Raw genomic sequence first — 19,508 nt, forward strand, 5'->3', positions numbered from 1 at the left:
TTTTATGAAATGTGGGCCAGGGGAAAGCCTAGGTGGCACCTTAATGCATAACTGCCCTATTTAGCGGGAAACAAATCTGTCTGCATTCCTTTCAGACCCTTTTAGCACATTACTGCTGATCTGCTTATTGGTTATAGTTTTCCCATTTTCCCATTGCAATTTCTAATTGAAAGGCAAAATTTGGCCCTGATAGAAATGAGCAAAATTCCATTCAACTGATATTTATTAGCTACAACAAAATACATATAGCTATGTTTGAAGTGCAGTTCTGCTCGGTGACTAAAATATGGCATTGTGAAGTTCCATGTTTACATTCTCAATAATTTCAACATCAGATGTGTTCAGTTTACAAGTGTAAAGATAGGAGGAAGAGGTTTAGAACAGCTAATTCTGCAAACTCAATAGGGATCCGAGAGTCAAAATAGAATTTTTCCCCTTCTCACATATCAGATAAGAACATAAAAAATGACCATCCTGGGTCAGACCAATGATCCATCTGTCTCAGTATCCTGTCTTCCAACTGTGGCCAGTGCCAGATGCTTTATAAGGAATGAAAAGAACAGGGCAATTATCGAGTGATCCATCCCTTGTCTTCCAGTCCCAGCTTCTGGCAGTCACAGGTTTAGGGACAACCAGAGCACAGGGTTGCATCACTGACCATCTTAGCTAATAGCCATTGATGGACCTATGCTCCATGAACTTATCTAGTTCTTTTTTTAACCCAGTTATACTTCTGGGCTTCACTATATCCTTTAGCAACAAGTTCTACAAGCTAACTGTGCATTATGTGAAGAAATACTCAATTTTGTTTGTTTTAAACCTACTGTCTATTAATTTTGTTGGGTGATGCCTACTTCTTGAGTTATCTGAAGGGGTAAATAACACTTCCCAATTCATTTATCTACACTATTCATGATTTTATAGACCTCTAGCATATCCCCCCTTAGTCATCTCTTGTCTAAACAGAACAGTCCCACTCTGTTGCCCTTCTCTATAAGTTTTCCAATGCTAATCTATTTTTTTGGAGATGGGGCAACCAGCACTGCAGGCAGTATTCAAGGTGTGGGCATGCCATTGATTTATATGGTGGTATTATGATATTTTCTGACTTATATATCACTTTCCAAATGATTTCTAACATTCTGTTAACTTTTTGACTGCTGTTGTACACTGAGCAGATGTTTTCAGAGAACTATCCACGACTCCAAGACCTCTCTCTTCAGTGGTGACTGCTAATTTACACCCCATCATTTTGTAGCTAATTTAATCACATAATAAAGATTCAGACCTAACTGAGCCTTCACTGATAGCTGTAAACAGATATAACCAATTGAAAATTAGCAAGTCATTTAATGATGCATAAGAAGAAACAGAACCTCTCTCTCCCTTTCTTCTTTGTCTTGGCTCTGCAGTGCCAATATGAGTTAAAAGTAGTAAACAAAATATATGTTGTCATTAATGTAGGCAAATTCATGTCTGAATATATAAAAAGAATGGTTATGTTGAACAAGAAGATGTCATTTATATAGTTGTTTTTCTGGAGGCAAACTTAACTTTCACACAGTACAATGAAAGTGCTGAAGAATCAAAGAAGTTTATGGGTGATATACAGTTAATTAGCTATGCTTGTTTGCTGAAAGTCCTACCTCCTTCCCCAAAACACCTTATAAGTCATTTCATTACTCATGTTTGCCCAATAGCATTGCCAGAGATTTATTTAGCTTTCTTTGGACCTCTGGCTTTTTTATTTGTGTAACACAGTGCACTGTGATTTATTGAAGACTACTGTTTTCCTTTGCTTGAAGGTAAAAAGACTTTATAATGCTCATATTAAATCTCTTAATTATGATGCATGTTCATGCTGTTTTGAAGATAAATATAGAATATAAGGACACTTCTATCAACAAACATCTTTGCTTCCTTTACATTAAACTATGGAGCAGATCATTTATTTCTTTGTGAGCAAAATTACTAATGGGTCAAATTCGTTTGGCCTTCCGTTATTAGAGATGAAAATATAAGAACTATTTAAAAAAATAAATTAACAATAATTGTAGTTGTATATGTAACAATATATTGCAATAAATGAGAGAGGAGGTTGAATTAAAACCCCACCCCTTTGGGAGTGGTGGGATGAGAATTCAACCAAAGATATGAATCTGAACTCAGACTTTACTCTAAGTTACAGTGTAAAAACAAAAGTTGAGAAAAACTGATAAACATGAATCCAGAGTTAAGGCTAACTCCTTCCCCTACACCTTAACGCAGAGGTTCTCAAATGTCATTGCTCCGCAACCCCCCTACAGAGGGCCTATATCCTGAGCCCTGCCACCCAGTGCTGAAGCCCTGGGGCTTCAGCTTTGGTCCCTGGCCCCAGCATGTCTGAGCCAGCCCTGGTGACCCCATTAAAATGGGGTTGTGACCCACTTTGGGTTCCCAACCATAGTTTAAGAACCGCTGCCTTAACCACTACAGGAAAACCTCCGTTTTTATTAAAAAAATGTCTAGCCCTCATGGTTGCAGAGGAAAATATGTAAATGTGACTTCAATGTACTCAAAACAAATCCACAAAACTAATGAAAAGAGCCCGAAAGTGTATTCTTTGTTTAAATCTCATTATATTAAAGTCAATCTCAGGAAATTTGGAGGGTCTGCCTATGATTTTTGAGTGTATGGTGTTGGCACTACTGCAATTCTGTTCACTTACATCTGTGCAATCCCATTGATTTCAGTGGGGCTATGCAGGTAGATCAGAGCAACATTTGGCACAGCGAAAGCCTTAACTTTGAAGTTTATTGCTGTTGTTCAAGTTAGATCTTTTCCCTTTTCATACAGTATTTTAGGGCAGTATTTAATGATAATTTTTAACATGAAATAAAAAGTGTTTTTTTCCCCTCAGTGACAAACACAAAGGGCATTGCGTCTGACAAAGTGGGTATTCACCCACAAAAGTTTATGCTCCAATACATCTGTTAGTCTATAAGGTGCCACAGGACTCTTTGTTGCTTTTTACAAAGGGCATATTTCTCTTTAAGTAATAAAATTGAACTTGCTCTTGTGGCTACCTGAATGTCTCGCTTCCCACCTAGTCTGAAGAGGCGCTGACTCCCTACCGGTGCAGGAGGGGGCAGCCATAATTCAACTCAGAGTCTGCCACTTAGGAGGATGGGGCTCAGGACACTCCAACCCTGGAACTACTAGTGCAGCTAAGGGAACGTCACTTCACTCACACACCTTATGGCATGGCAGCACCTTTCCTGTATGAGCTTGGCTATATTCTTTAAAAAACACAACACGCTTCAGAAAAAGCAGATTAGACTGTGATATCTAAAACCTATGGAAAACTCATCCCGATTCCAATCAGAGCCTGACATTCAAGATTTTCCACTGAGCGCAGTACATGATGCTGGGACAGGACTTCAGGAGTTTAGTCAACAATGCTATGCTGACATGATCAATACAGGTCACAGTTATGCACTTCACTACTTAGTATCAATGCTTTGACTTACAACGCTCTCAGTTTTTAGTAAGAAGAATCAGTGAATGAATCTAGAATAAAAAAAAAAAAAGAGGAGAAAAATCTAACTTAAATAAGTGTCCTTATCTAAGCAAAGCTTCCATTAGCTTCAACTGGAGCTCTGCTTAAAGAAGGATCTACAAAAATTGGGATTTCAGATAGAGAAGAAAGGTATTTATTGTTACAAAGTTTTAAAAGTAACTAGCCAGTATTTAAACATGCAGAAGAAAGATCCAGTCAGAAAAATGCAGGGGCATTCTGAGAGATATTTTTCCATCAGTGATATAGGTACATCCTTGCATTTCTACAACAGAACCTCACTTACTGCTTAGTTCTGAACTACTGAAGACAATGGGAGTTTTGCAGTTGGGATGGATGACAATTGGATCTGAATAGGATAAGAACCTTGTTGGGAAATCATTGGAAAGCAAGGGCTCGGATTAAAAAAAAAAAAAAAAAAAAAGAAACACCCACTTTGAAACATTAAGGCTAGGTCTACACTACCCGCCTGAATCGGCGGGTAGAAATTGACCTCTCGGGGATTGATTTATCGCGTCCCGTTGGGACGCGACAATTGATCCCCGAATCGACGCTCTTACTCCACCAGCGGAGATGGGAGTAAGCGCTGTCAACGGGAAGCCGCAGAGGTCGATTTTGCTGCCGTCCCTACAGCGGGGTAAGTCGGCTGCGATACGTCGAATTCAGCTATGCTATTCGCATAGCTGAATTTGCGCATCTTAAATCGACGCCCCCCCATAGTGAAGACCTGCCCTTAGGCAGCAACCACACCTCACCAGACTCCGATGATAAATTTTGGTAACACTTCAGATATAAATTGTTATTCTCCCATCTTTCATAAATATAGTTAGAGAGTTAACTAAGTTACAGTACCAATCTTAAAAGGGAGAGGAAATAATATGACAGTTCAATGGGGGATTAATGCAACTAACAGAGGGAGTTCATTTAATCTAAAACAAATTAGACTCTGGTTTGATTAATTTGCTGGAGGCAAAGTAAAAATCTGGTGAGTAGAACTGTTCAGTTTCTGCTTCCTTCTTTTTAGAATCTTCAATACGTTATTCATGGGCCACTTGTGACTCAGTTTGAACTCAAGAAGATAGATAGATTTGGGCTGGAGCCATAAAAGATGCCAAACCAATCCTAGTCATATAACCCATAACCACTCCACTTCTCTCTTTCTTCACTGGCAGTGTGTCAGATCTGTAAGTTCTTTGGATCCAATATGATTTTAGTGGAATTGTTACAATTTTACTACTGTGTTTTATGGATGTCATTCAGAATGTTTTATGGAAAGCAGCTAATGCGCATATCCAGTTGCCACCTCTCAAAAGCAAACAGCTCAGTGATTTAAACATATTTAATGAAATAATATTGAGGACCTGAAATACTTTTGGACCAAATTCTACCTTGGTAGACTTCTAGAACACTTGTATACACACTAACAAGGGTATAATCTGACCCTTGGTTTAAGCCGTTTAAGTTAAAATGGCAGAATTAAGAAAACAAAAAAATTTCCACACCAGATTTCAAAACCAAGTAAAGCTGCAGTTCAAGGAATAATGAAGAGATCAGGACTGAAAACTGTGATGCCAAGTTTCAGTTCACATTTGAACAGCTAGTTTATACACCCCATAAAAACTGGAATTACAGTATATTTGTTACTCATAAGTACTGCATTGGTAATTCACTTTAATAATACTAATTTCTATCAACAATGACATCCACTCTATTTCCTTTAAAATAAATATTTCTATAATGTCCATTTGCAAACAACTTTAATGGTTTTGGCCCTGAGTTAAGAATTCTCTACTAGTGTGTAGGGTTACCATATTTTGTGCCTCCAAAAGGAGGACACTCCACGGGGCCCTGGCCCCGCCCCCAGCCCAGCCCCGCCCCCTCCCCCGCCCCAACTCCGCCCCCTCCCCAAAGTCTCCGCCCCCTCCCCTGCTTCCCGCGAACATTTAATTCGCGGGAAGCCTGGGCAGGTAAGGGGCGGTGTGGGGGGAGGAGGTGCGGCCCAGGCTGGCCCCCCGGCGGCTCCAGCCTGGGTCGGCTGCGGCCCTGGGGTGCCGGCCCCGGCCCCCGGCCGACCACCCCCAGCCTGCCCAGCACTGCCAGCCGGCCCCGGCGGCCCAGCACACCCCCCGGCTCCCGGCCCCGGCGGTCCAGCGCACCCCCCGGCTCCCGGCCCCGGCGGCCCAGCGCACCCCCCGGATCCCGGCCCCGGCGGCCCAGCGCACCCCCCCCGGCGGCCCGGCTCCCGGCCCGACCCCCCGGCTCCCGGCCCCGCGGCCCAACGCACCCCCCCCCGGCGGCCCAGCTCCCGGCCCGACCCCCCGGCTCCCGGCCCCGCGGCCCAACGCACCCCCCCCCGGCGGCCCGGCTCCCGGCCCGACCCCCCGGCTCCCGGCCCCGCAGCCCAACGCACCCCCCCGGCGGCCCGGCTCCCGGCCCCGCGGCCCAACGCACCCCCTGGCGGCCCGGCTCCCGGCCCGACCTCCCGGCCCCGCTGCCCAGTGCACCCCCCCGGCGGCCCGGCTCCCGGCCCCGCGCACCCCCCCGGCGGCCCGGCTCCCGGCCCGCCCCCCCGGCTCCCGGCCCCGCGGCCCAGCGCACCCCCCCGGCGGCCCGGCTCCCGGCCCGACCCCCCGGCCCCGCGCACCCCCTCGGCGGCCCGACCCCGCGGCCCCGGCCCGGCTCCCGGCCCGGCACCACGCGCCCGGCCCCGCGACCCCGGCCCAGCCCTCCCTCCCGATTTTCCCGGACATGCCCGGCTTTTGGGGGATTTCCCCCCGGACGGGGATTTGAGCCCCCAAAAGCCGGACATGTCCGGGAAAATCCGGACGTATGGTAACCCTACTAGTGTGTCTCATACCTAGTCAGGAAGTACCAATTCTAGTGGCAAAGAGTTCAGTCTCTACTTATTGAATCTTAGGCCTTTTTGTTAAAGGTGCAAACTTGCATGACTGTATTTTTTTGTAACACTAACATCTGTGCACAAAGAGGACAGACACAACCAATTCATTTATTACAGGATGCTGAATAGTCATCAGATACATACATACTTGTGGTGACTATTAACCTACCCCAGATCCTCAAAGATTCTTGTAGTTGGAGTTATGCACTAAAATACCTTTGAGGATCTGGCCCTAATCCTTCAAAACACTGACCTAGAGATGACATTGAGTCAGCAGGAGCAGAGACAAGCAGCTGCAGAAGGGACTTTTGGTTGCTGATGGGGTTTTCAGTGTTCAGCTACTTTTCACAGCCACATGTTCTCTCCACTGTGCACAGATTGGCTGTTCTCTCCATTCCCGCCATTCTCTCCTCCGCAGACTCTTAACTTCCACCTTACTGCATCTGCCCTTCCATGCTCCCCTTCCTCCCCCATTCTTCCTTGCTACCTACCATCAAAACCCCTCTCTTTTCCTTTGTTTAGCTAATTCCCTCCCAACAAAACCCCCTACCAAAATTTTTAAAAAAATCAGCAGCAATAAAATCATTAAACTAACATGCCATTTTCAAACAAATCATTCACTCCGCTTATATCTTATAGTCCTTCTCCCCAGACCTTTGGCTGACTTGCTCCTTTAGATTTTAAGCTCTTTGGGGGCAGGGATTGTCTCTTTTTCTATGTCTGTACAGTGCCTAGCAAAAAAAGACTAGGAGCCAAGGCTCCCCTGTAATACAAATAATTAATAACAATAAATAGCTGAGGCTCAATAGCTCATTCCCAATTCTCTGAGTCATCTTGTCCCCCAAGAGTCCATCCCTCAACCCCCATTGGTCTCACACACACAGAAATTCACTTTCGTTCTTAAAGAAAAAAAAAAATCCCACTAGAAGTTTTACTTAGGAGATCCATCCATAATCACACATCAAAACCAGAAAGAGGCCATTATATAATGAAGACTAGAATACTTCTCTTGAACAAAACAGCCTCTTCGCCTATCAGTGCAGTATGTCAATCAGTGCGGAGACCAGGAGCTGCTGCACTGTGCAATGTCAAAGTTTGAAACTAACAATTAGAATCTAAGGCCTGAATTTTAAATCAATTCGTATTTCAGAATAATAATTTGAGAACAGATCCCCTAGGTCTTATTTATAAACTGAAAACTATCATTTTCTATGAGCAGTTTATAGGACTCATTTAACAACAGTAAAGCATGGGCTACATTTTCCTGATTCATATATTGCTATACTATTTCCATAATTCATCTACTTGTTTCCCAGTCGTGTCTCAGTCTTCACCTCCAATTTATAAACCAAAATGGAATGTAATTTTAGAAGGGGGCAGGTTAACCCCAAAGAGAATTCATGTTATGTTTAGTCCATGCTTATATAATGCTACATTCAACATATTAAGGGGATCAGATTCACTTCTAGTACCTGGTAGACACATTTAAAAATAGATTATATATTATTTATTTATTTATTTAGCTCTACTGGGTGGTCATGTCTGTCTCTTCAAGGGAGAACTGTGGAGCACAATTATCCTGGGAATCTCCCATGATGACTGGACACCTATATTGGGGGGTATTTTTAAAATCAATTTTGGATTTATCCCATCTTCCAGCCATCTTTAATTCCAATTATGTTTCCTTTAGTTTCAGCATGCACATATACACCTGCTGGCCCGGGGATTGCACCTCTATGCATGATTGCATGTTTCCCTCCTTGTCTTACAACTTAAACAAGCAGTGATGTTTGGACCGATGAGCATGATTTTGCTCTTACAGTGCAAATCTAAACAAATGGAGCTAAAGAGTCATAACAATGGGCCAAATTCTGCTCTCAGTTATACCAGAGTCAGTCTAGAGTAATTCCATTGACTCCCATGTAAAAGAAAAAAAAAATCCCAGTGGATCTAAATTCAAAGTCCCTATTCTCCCCCTACATTGTTCACAGTTCTGCATGCCTAGGGAAAATAGAATATTGAGATCCACCATGCACAATTCTAATTAATTCCAAAAATCCTTTGTGATAAATATAATTAATTAGCATGCAAATTAACACCATTTATATACAGTAATTTTCCTATCTGCATTATATCCAATATTTATGGTTTTTTTTTATCTCATGACACTGTGCCTTCTTATATGTTGCCAAATGAGAATACCCTTCAAGCTCATGTTTGCAAGATCCCCCCCCCCCTCTTCCTGTCAGAAATTTCAAAAACCCTTCTATTCTGCCAACCCATTCCAGCTATAATGACCATATGCTGGCAAAGCTTTGGGTTTGTTCTGTGTTATATCATACGTTTATTGTACCTGCTCATGCCTTTAGATTGTAAAGGCTGCATCCTGTTACATGTGTAGCACAGGTGGCTCATTGTACTTGCATGCCTGGTACATTTATGGCACTACACACACATATACACCCTGAATGTTTGTTGTGTCTGTGTGAAATGATGGAAACAGTTCCAAGCATGGTTGAGAGCTCCTTTTGTTCAGACTATCACCAAAATGAATCATCACTAGGATTTGAGATCTGTTACTGTCCAATTTTTAAGCCATTTTGACTTTACAAATTACATCTGTGCCAGTGCCGGCTTTCAGCTACAGCAAGGCAAGAGTCCTAGACCAGCGTTTCTCAAATGTGGCCACCAGGGGCTTTTCTTGTGGCCACAGCCTCCTGGGCAGTGATTGGCTGCCTGCTCCTCTGGTGTTCGTGGCTCCACTGCTCCACCCCAGTGTGAGTTCCCCACCTTCCCAGGGATGGTGGAGTTCAGGCTTCTGGCTTCAGCTCTGGAGTGGCAGGCTCTGTCCTCCGGCCACATGGCAGCAGGTTCCATCCTACAGCTGTGGGACTTTGGGCTCTGGCCCCAGCCCCGGGCTCACCACCCCATTGCCCCTGCTGCCTCTCCTGGCCCCCTGCTGCCTCCCTACCCACCTCCCCATCAAAGACTTAATTTGTCCTCTGGCTTATCAGGGCTGAGTAAGTCTGTTCTGAACAGTGGTATTTGTATGTTTGTTAATATCACTTTTCACTATCTTCTAGCTATCAAGTCTGCTGCTGTGAAAAGTGATATTAACAAACATACAAATATCACTTTTCACAGAAGCAGACTTACTAGCTAGCAAGTCATAAAAAAAAAAAGCAACCAAAAAAAAAGCAAAAAACAAGAACAACCAAGAACAAAAGACAAGAACACACAAAGCACCTTATTTGTTTCTATTCTGTTTAGATCCAGTAAAGAATACATACAACTGTACATTATTTTTATTATTAGGTCTGCAAAAAACCCTACATAAATAAATTACACTGATTGGCCGTGTATATGTGCATTTTTTTCCTAAAGTTAATTAAGTATTTTAGGAAAAAGTTTGAGAGCGGCCACCAGCAAGCATTCATGGCCACACTCTGAGACCACCAAAATTTTTGTTGTGAGAACCCAGGTCCTAGACCATTGTGATATCAGAGGAAAGTCAACCAATCACCACTGTTACTCTACAGCTAATTTGCATGCAACAATTTCATTGGTTGTATAAGGAAGACTACACAGATGGAGCATTACTAAGTCCAACTGCCACAGTTCTTACAGCAGGATCTTTCAGCTACTAGCTTAGATACTAACTTAACAGCTAAATTAAGATTACTGGGTCATTTCACTCTAATCTTCTGATTTCAGTTGCTGATAAAAGATTTGGAAAGTTATCTACTAGGCTGACATTTCTGAAGTGTTGTCTCTGCCCAAGAAAGATGTGTTTGCAGAAAGACCATTCAGCTATTTTTGAATACAAGGAGAGTGAAGGAGATACACTTGTGTCTTTAATTTTTCAAAAACAGTTCTATCACCAGAGTGCCTGGGGACAGAAAACTGAAATTTGGAATGAAAACAGTAATCATGTAGGAGAATTCTTTGATTGTTAAAAATATATCTTCATACAATGATTGGCTGTATTTTGTATGTACGCATAACAACTTTTGGTGCATGTTTAAATTTTAAAAGAGAAAAAGGTTTGCTAGTGAAATGTCTCATCATAACAGGAGTGACTGTAACTGTAGGAGCCATACCTCATTCTCTTTCCAATAAAATACATACTGAATAAAGCAAAGAGTGCACATAAGCTTGGTTTATTGAACACTTTATGTACCAAGTCTCTTCTAAAGCAAGTCAATGCACACTAATGAAGAAGGGGTCTGAAGGAGCAGTTCACCAGATTCATCCCTGATATAACTATTGACTTCAATGGAACTATACCAGGGATTAATCTGGCCATATGTCTCAATGAGCATGCAGTTTTTAATATGAGAGTGCACTTTGCATGTGGCAGGTCATTCTGATCACATATTTGAGAAAAGTAATATATCAGACATTCCTCACCCCCACCAAAGACCTTTGATACACATATAGTATCCCACAATCCTGTGCATGTCAAACAAGCAGACTTCAAGAAAGTAAGCGATATGAGAAGTGCACAGTAAACCATAACATATTACTATATTTGACACCAGAACAATTGTGATAAAAGTGTATTGCCTACTGATGCATTTGAAACAAAGAAGTTCAGAAATATCCAGTTGAACACTCAGTTTTAATGGCATCTTCTTTCCCTGTGTTGAATTGGGCTCAATGTTTTTGAACATGCGTTGTTTGAATATGTGAAAGTTGTTTTCCTTCTGTTTCCTAGACAACAAGTACTGCTTCATAACTCACAAAATATCTAAAATTTTAAAAACTGAGAAGTATTATTAGGTAAAAATACAGCTAACCCTAAGGCAGTCAAATCCCTTTATAAATAAAAAAAAGCAACAACGTTTATGAGCTCAGTTTAGTTTACTGAAAATAAATCTGGCAGTAAACTAACCATATATTTCAATTTATTTTACTGATTTAAGACACAACATATTAAGAATTCAAGCAATGGAAAAATATAATTTATTCTTTACAAATATCTAATGATGTAATTATTTTGATACTGTTCTGTTCTCCAGGGAGGGTAGATACGGGAATAGAGACAGCTGTTTACCGCATTCAATAGATCAAGTATGTGGTTATTCATGAGGAGAATGTGTGATTACACTACGTTCAAAAGCTCTAGCATTATTGCAAGCACCAAGTTTAAATAGAGAATGTGGAAAGCCAAATATGTATGTTAAAGAGGCAATAGGAAAATATAGAGGCAAAAATGTACTTTGGCAGTATTTAGGACTTCTATAACTCTTGCAGTACCAGTTGATTTGATGTCTTGGTTGAAGGATGTTTTCTATTAATACTGTAGTTTAAAGATTTTATTTTATAAGGTTTATTATTGGTTTCCATTGTTCTGAACAAAATAAAAAAAATAATCAAGCAGTTGTAAAACTTCTTAAAGAAACATAGTGGTTAGGGACTAAAAAGGGATGTGAAGCTTTCCAGTAACGCTGCATTTCTGGAGTAACCAACACTAATTTATAGAAGCCATAACACCTTCTCAGAGTGCCATTTCTGCCCTTAGCAGAGAAAAGCAATGGACTATAAATCATATCAGCTCGAATTGCGTATCCATTGAAATCAATGGCAAAACTCCTGTCAGCTTCAATGGGTGCAGGATCCTAATGTAACACTCAGCAAGATACCTACCCTTCCCCCCACCCCAAAAAGAGACAGCTAGAAAATAAGTGAGCAAAGCCTCAATACCAACATGAGAAGAAACACTGAATTAAAGATTTAAAACCATATGTGTTTGATTTTACAATTTGCTATTTCCACTATTTTACTTTGTTTTTGCCACTTGAAATCTGCCAGTGAAAGGTGCTATATAAAAGAGACAGGGATGATGGTGGTGGTGAGGATTACACTAGTGCTGCTAGCAATAAGGCAGTGACAAAATGTTTGGCACTAGTGGTCTATAAATAAAAAATATTGTTAATAAACTGCAGGCTCCCCTACAGACACCTTGTCACAATGCCAAAAGTTATTTAAGTAGTGTGTGTGGGTTCACAAAACAAAAATAAAAGCAACCACACTTATCCCTTTAGGGAGCTACTCTGGCATGTTAATAAATGATCACACCGCTTGCTGTACTCGGCTCTGGAAACTAAGTGTAACTATCCTGATGTTTCTGGCCTGTTGGCATCTAGGTTCTAAACTGGTGCCCAGCTGCAGGTTTGCTGGTATTTTTAAAAGTTTATTTTTGTCTCTGAAGAAAAACTGAACTTGAATCTTGCAAACTCACAAATACTTCCTAAATTTTCCCTAGTGTTCTTGGATGCTTTCTTTGTAACCTTCCAACGAGTATAGGGTTCTATGCTTCGCTGTAAGCTCCCACTTTTCATAAACAGGAGGGCTTCTTGCAAAGCCCTACCCTAGTACGTCTTTATTAGATTAGAACTATAGCAATTTGGAGAGCCACTTCTGTATTTGATTTAAAAAGCATACTGATACCTCTTAGTCACAACTCTATAGAACATGAGCAGGGCAAACTGGTGTGTTAGTGTAAAAGTAGCAGGCGTTTAACCCATTTAAAGGGAGGGGATGGGGGACTTTAAATTTCAGCTTTAACAGATGCAAAAGACCAAATATTTTCCAGTCAGTGGATCTTGGGGTGAAGGATGCCAAATACATTTCACAAGCCAGTTAAACCTCCACTGGCACCTAATCATTGCCAGATGTTTAAAAGCAACACCAAGAACATCACGAAACACTGGCCAAAAAAGAAAAAGCTGCTCTGTTTTCTAAAACTACAGAGGGGGGGGGGGAGGAGAAAACTAAAAGATAGGTGGTCAGGAAATACGTGCTGGAGAGTGCAGAAACGGTGGGGAGGGCGACTGCTCCCCTCTCCTGAACAGATTTTTTTCAGTCCAAACATTTGAAGCAGGACTCCGTAAACAACTGCTTAGGGACTGGTCTCAAGTTTGTTTTAGAAACTCATCCAGGGCAGCTTTCCTCGTAAGTGTAAAGGGGGGGAAGGGGGTAACACTCCCCCCCCCCCTTGCACCATTTCCCTCCCCCTGGCCAGTTAGTGCAAGTTATTCCCCCGGGGGGTTTGCAAAGAGATTTCCCGGCAGGTATCTCCCAGCGCAGCAAGCCCCGCAAGTTAAAGCGCGGCTAGATCCACGCACAGCGCTCCCCACCCCCGCTTACCTTTCATGTTGGCACAGAAGCGGGTCACATAGGAAACTTTCCGAGCCTGTAGCAAAGAAGTTTGCTCCCGGCGCCCTGAGCTCCCTTACTGCACTTCCATGGTGCGGGGGAGGTAGCGCAGGACCCTCTCGCGCTCCCTCTGGCTCTGGGCTCAGCAGCCGCCGGGACCTGGAGTTTCCAGCACTAACCCGACCCGCCTGAACTCACACGACCAGCCCCCGCCCCTCCCCTCCGGCTCAGCTGGGAAGAGGAGAGAGCTCAGCCGCTGCGCTCTTCTTGTGGCCACCCCGCTCCCCCCTTGGGCAGGAAAGCGCGGCCGGGAATCCCAAAGGGGGAGGAGAAAGCCTTCCAAGGAAGTTCTCCCAACACCCCCCAGGATGGCCCCAGAGGAGGGAATGGCTGAGCCCTCAGCTACCACCTGGCTGCTTTTCTAGAGGGGTCTCCTTAGCCCTGGGTGGGGCTGGGAGGCAAGTGAGGTCCAGGCAGAGGCTCCTCCCACACTGTAAGGCGCGGGGAGCAGACAGGATGGGGAGAAGAGCCCCCACCTTCAGTTGTGTTAATTTCCAGTATTCCCAAGGAGCACCAATGAGCTAATAAATGCTTTGCGCCTTGACAGCCCCCTCACCTGAAGATCTCAAAACACTTTACAAATATAAGTATTATTTTACAAATGGGGCACCTGAGGTACAAGGAGATTAGGGTGGGACCTCCAGTGAGCTCTCAGGGATGGACCTATGCACTTGCATGGACTCAGCGATCCACCGCTACTCAGCCTAGTGCAGGATTCAGACCTAAGGTCCTGATCCTGCACCTTAGAACACACAGGCCCTAGGTCCATGCATCCAAACTCACATGACTGGGGCCTCAGTTATTTGTTCAAAGTCACAGATCAAATCAGTGACAGAATTAGAATAGGATTTTTTGATTAGATCCTAAATTCACCAGGATGGAGATACGTTATAATACCATCCAGTCCTTTGTTATAACCAGTAGACCACCCTGTCTCTGCAAAACATTGCACTTTACCAATACAAAATAAAAATCTACTTCAAGAAGCAGAAGAATCATTCATACCTATACCCCATGCATCAGAAAGACTTGTGTCCAGACCCTGAAAAGAACTGACACGCATACTTAACTTTACACATCAGGCTTGTCTACACTGTGTCATAGTGCAGACTTAAGGGGGTGTGAATTGCAGAGCCCACGAAAGTGTTAGACTCTAAATGTCCCATAGTTAGCACTAACATAGTCCTCTTTCAAAAAAAGCAACAGAGGGTCCTGTGGCACCTTTAAGACTAACAGAAGTACTGGGAGCATAAGCTTTCGTGGGTAAGAACCTCACTTCTTCAGATACCCACGAAAGCTTATGCTCCCAATACTTCTGTTAGTCTTAAAGGTGCCACAGGACCCTCTGTTGCTTTTTACAGATTCAGACTAACACGGCTACCCCTCTGATACTCCTCTTTCAAACAGGACTGTGTTAATAAGACAGGTACCTTTTAGTTCGCACCAGCAGCATCCACCTGGGGAAGTTAAGTAGCAAGGCTTTTGCAATTCACACCCCCTGTAGTCTGCATAGTCCACTGCCACTGTGAGTAACCCTATTAAAATTAAATGGATTACTCACAGTGCCTAAAGTTAAGTAACTCTTTGCAGAATTAGAGAATTAAAGGCAAGCCATCTTTTATTTCTTTAGCTCAAATACTCTGGCAAAACTGCCATTACATCAAGTGGAGTTTTGTCTGGCTAAAGAGGGGAAGATTGGATCCCCCAAATAATTTTTAATACAAAGATTTTTCTTAAAACATTAGAAATTATAATTATTTTAAACAGTCCTGACTATAATTGGTTCCAACTGATCCCTTCTTCTGCTGGCTCAGAAAAGGTACTTATTCTCCCTTTCTGCAGTATTGCCAAAAATATTTGCATATCACTTAAACTGGGTTTAGTTAGCCCAGTAATTGCCTTTTAATTTAGGGTCAGGTGTTGGGTATCAAAGAGATTGCAATTTATTTATATTACACTAATTTAGTGGGTTTTTTTTCCCTACATATGCGTGATGGGCAAAGCACTTAAACCCAGTCCCATTCAGCAAAGCCTTGAGCACATGCTTAAGTGCTTTGCTGAACTAGGGCCTTAACAAGAATTTTAATCTGCAAAGGCAACAGCATTGACAGTATTTACGTACCAGCACAACACTTGATCAGATGTTTAACTTAAATTGGATCCTGAGTCAACCACTAATTTTTGATTTTGTGGAATCTGAATTGTTATGTATTCAATTGCCAGTATTAATAACTATTTAGAGCCTGATCCAAAGCCCATCAAAGCTGATTCCAAATGGGAATCTTTCCAAAGACTTTGATGGGCTTTGGATAGAGCCATTACTGAAGAGGTTTATATTCGCCACAGAAAAACTACATCTGAATTAAAGTTGAGCGGCTTGGCTAATGTAAAAATAATTAATACTGCTTTAAAATAATGATATTAGTGAAGAACCTGGAGGCTCGTTTTTCAGGAAGGAAACCTCAAAAGCAGCTTTTTGTTGATAACATGTGGAATTGCCAAGAGCTTAAGAAACTAAAGGACAGCACACAAACAAACAAAATGTTGCTGAGTATTGCAATGAGTTAGCTGATGTGGCTGGAAAAAAACTGGAGAAGAAGAAAAACTAGAGAATTTGCAGACATATGGACTATGCTTTTAGACATTTATGACTGATCCATTAGGGTTTGAATCTGTTGTGTATTTTCCTGTGGTTTAAAAATATACATTTATTTATTAAAACTTGTATCCATTGTGGTACTTCATGTTTTTTAAGTGTATATCCTTCCTTGATCCTCTGAATTGTATACTCTTTTTAATTAAATATATTAATCCCGGCTGATCTTTTGCTAATATTTAAATAGCAATGGCTTTTAAAATCTCTATTAGTGATGAGTAAAGAAGTTCAGAAAAGATAAGAACTGCCCCAAGTCTCAACTCTTTCCTCTGACATAAATCCTTTTATGGTTCAGACTGCTTGAACTAAGAACTTCCTTTTTCTTCCCCACAGAACACTCTCCCAACTCCTAATCAGACCCCTGGATTGTGGAAAGTTATTACCACAGTCCTTGTTAACTCTAACATTTATGAATCCCATTAAAAGACAACTGTTTGGACTTGTGGATGTTCGATGGAGACACGGGGACTCTAGTGGACATAGTGTATTTTAAAATTTGTTTCAGGGAGGCTTAACTCTGGCTTCCTTGGCTGCAAGGATTATTGATATAGAAGTGCAAATAGTCTAATAAAAAGATCCCTTCCATCAAAAACTGTTTGATTAGAAAGATCGGCGTCTGTAGCAGACTAAAACACTCTGATAACATACTGTAGAAATGCTGGCTGTTGGTGGGGTGACGATATCCCCCACAAAAGTGATGCTGTGCCCAGCATCTTGCATTTCTCCCATCTTCATCTGACAATAATAAGAAATGGGGGTATGGCACAACCATCTAGAGTAGCATCTCGGACCTCAGGTTGTATTTCCCTTTCACGTTGTCTGGGGATTATGGAACCCTGTACCATCCAGCTATTGAACCAGGAGTTAACACAGTATGCAGCAATAAGGGTACATTACCATGTCCAGAATGTTCTAGGCAGTTACTGAGCTGTCTGACTCTGTAGCTTCTGAGTCTTGTTTAAGGGTATTGTGCAATTTGCTAAACATGACTACAACTGTTTCCTTATAAAACTTGTAAAACTTCCTTATAAATCTCCTTATAAAACTGTTTATGTTTTCAGAAAATATCTCCTCAAACATGCTTTTATTTTATTTTAGGAAAGTGCAGGTACCTAGGTTGACTGTCCTCCCTTCTTGGCTCTCTATGAGCTGAGGGGTGAAAACATTATCTACTCTCTGATTTAACAGAAATATTTCATTTTAGAGGTTTTGTTTTTGTTCTAGTTCCACTTCTAGACCCACTTTTTCATCACATAGAGTCATAGAGCACCACAAAATATTGGTAGAGGGAAAACCTGCTATGACACTGCACTGTCATAAAGTGTCATGAACCAATATCACACTGTGGCCAAATGCAGAGGGGATGGGCAAATGTAGAGGTGGTGTAAATTACACTCCCTTAGTCCTATACCCATTTACTGTTGTTTGAGCATTAGGGTATCTAAATTCGTGCAGCTTACACATCAAGTTGAGGAAGTTGCTGGACTCAATTCAAAGTGTTCATTTTAAAAAAAAAGTTGAGTATTATAATGTATTTTGGAGATACATCTTCTTTCTCCTCAACAATTTCCTATTGTAGTTAATGACCTTTTTGGAGCTGTGCCCAAAACAAAGATATTATCCTTGGATCTGGGTAATGAGTTTGTAAATGATCCTGAGCAAATGATGAAGTTATTTACTCATCATTTTGTAAAGTCTACAGATGATCTTTTCCTTAATCTGGATCATGTAGTCTCTTCTGTTTATCATCAGAATTTGGAAGTATTTAATTATTTGAATTTGTCCTGTACAAATGAGTTTGTTTTCAGCCGCCCTGCACCACTCTTTTTCATTCTCTGAACATTTGAAGTACAGACGGGCAAGTCTGGAAAGCAGTGAACCACCAGGTTAGTCCTGAGTAACTCAAGCTAGTCATGGATGTAGATTTCCATTTTATATGTCATTCCCTCTAAATTTGAATGTTGATGCTGCTAAGACGCACATCCCAGTGGCAGCTTGTCAGGCTTTCCTTGCTGTGAGCTTTTCCTTTTGGAGACTGTACTTTGTGGAATATCAACATTTCAAATCCTGGAAGCCTAAGATACAGAGATAGATTGGATGCTATTACCCTGGATTTAAATAAAAACAAAATGCTTGAATGGAATTAAAACTACAATCGTTATAATTAGCTGCAGATGACATTTGGAAACCACTAATTCATATTTTGAGTATTTGATGAAGCACTTCATTATACTTTTCATATTTGGAAGCAGGAATGATTTTTTCCTGTTCATTAAGTGTGGGGAATTTTTTCCTGGCAATTTATAAACCAATTTCCTTGCTTAATATTCCATCAGAATAATTGGAAATGATTGTATGTCAAGTTTATTGAATATCTTAACCAACAAAACATTTTGCATTCTCTGAAATCAGATTTTGTAGCAAGTAATTCCATAACTATTACATTGTTTACACTTATACCCAAGTCAAATAATTAGTGCCATATTTTCAATTTTTCGTAAAACATTCACCAAAATGGCTCTTTATCCATTAGTAATAAAATTGCTTTTGATCATAACCTCAGTTTGTTTCAACACATAACTTAAAATAATTCAGACTTTCACCATGATGTATATTACATTTTGTCCAAGATCTAACAGACTATGCTCTTTAGTTGGATAGCAATAGTTAATATCCAAAAATTGCCACCAACTGTGACTTGATTTATGTTGGTGGAAAGAAACAAACAATAGAAAACAGATCCTGTAATGTTGTGAGCATTTCAAAGTGTTGAGCACCTTCAAGACCTTTTTACATTCAACAGGAGCTGGGGATGCTGAAGATACTCAGCTCCTTACAGGAGTGGGCTCTATATGCATATAGAAGTATGGCTACATCCTAAGATACCAGATTCTGTTCTCTGCAATAGGAAGAGAATTTGAAATGTTCTGCATACTCCAATCCTATTTTGTAACTTCTTTTAGAGACTAGGCAAATTCAGATGGATGTCTATGTAAGCCTAAGTAACGTTAGAGAGCTGGTGTAATGTATAGCTTCTTCAGGCAACCTAGGGTGACCAGATGTCCTGTTTTTAAAGGAACAGTCCCATATTTAAGCCCTCCTGCAGGTGCCCAACTTTTTTTTTAAAAACAGGCAAATTGTCCCATATTTTCTATCTCCCCCTCCCATTAGTACTG

General features: G+C 41.5%; 1 protein-coding gene across 1 annotated transcript in view; it reads right to left on the reverse strand.

Annotated features, from left to right (window-relative positions):
* The window catches only part of COLEC12 (collectin subfamily member 12), a 143,875-nt gene extending 129,852 nt beyond the window's left edge, over nucleotides 1-14,023 (reverse strand). Inside the window, exon 1 of the mRNA XM_054018456.1 lies at nucleotides 13,608-14,023. Within this exon, the coding sequence (XP_053874431.1) occupies nucleotides 13,608-13,614 (7 nt within the window). The 5' untranslated portion in view covers nucleotides 13,615-14,023. The remainder of the gene's footprint in view (nucleotides 1-13,607) is intronic.
* Between the last annotated feature and the right edge of the window lie 5,485 nt (nucleotides 14,024-19,508).

Source organism: Malaclemys terrapin, chromosome 2 (genome assembly GCF_027887155.1).
Source record: "Malaclemys terrapin pileata isolate rMalTer1 chromosome 2, rMalTer1.hap1, whole genome shotgun sequence".
NCBI lineage: Eukaryota > Metazoa > Chordata > Testudines > Emydidae > Malaclemys > Malaclemys terrapin.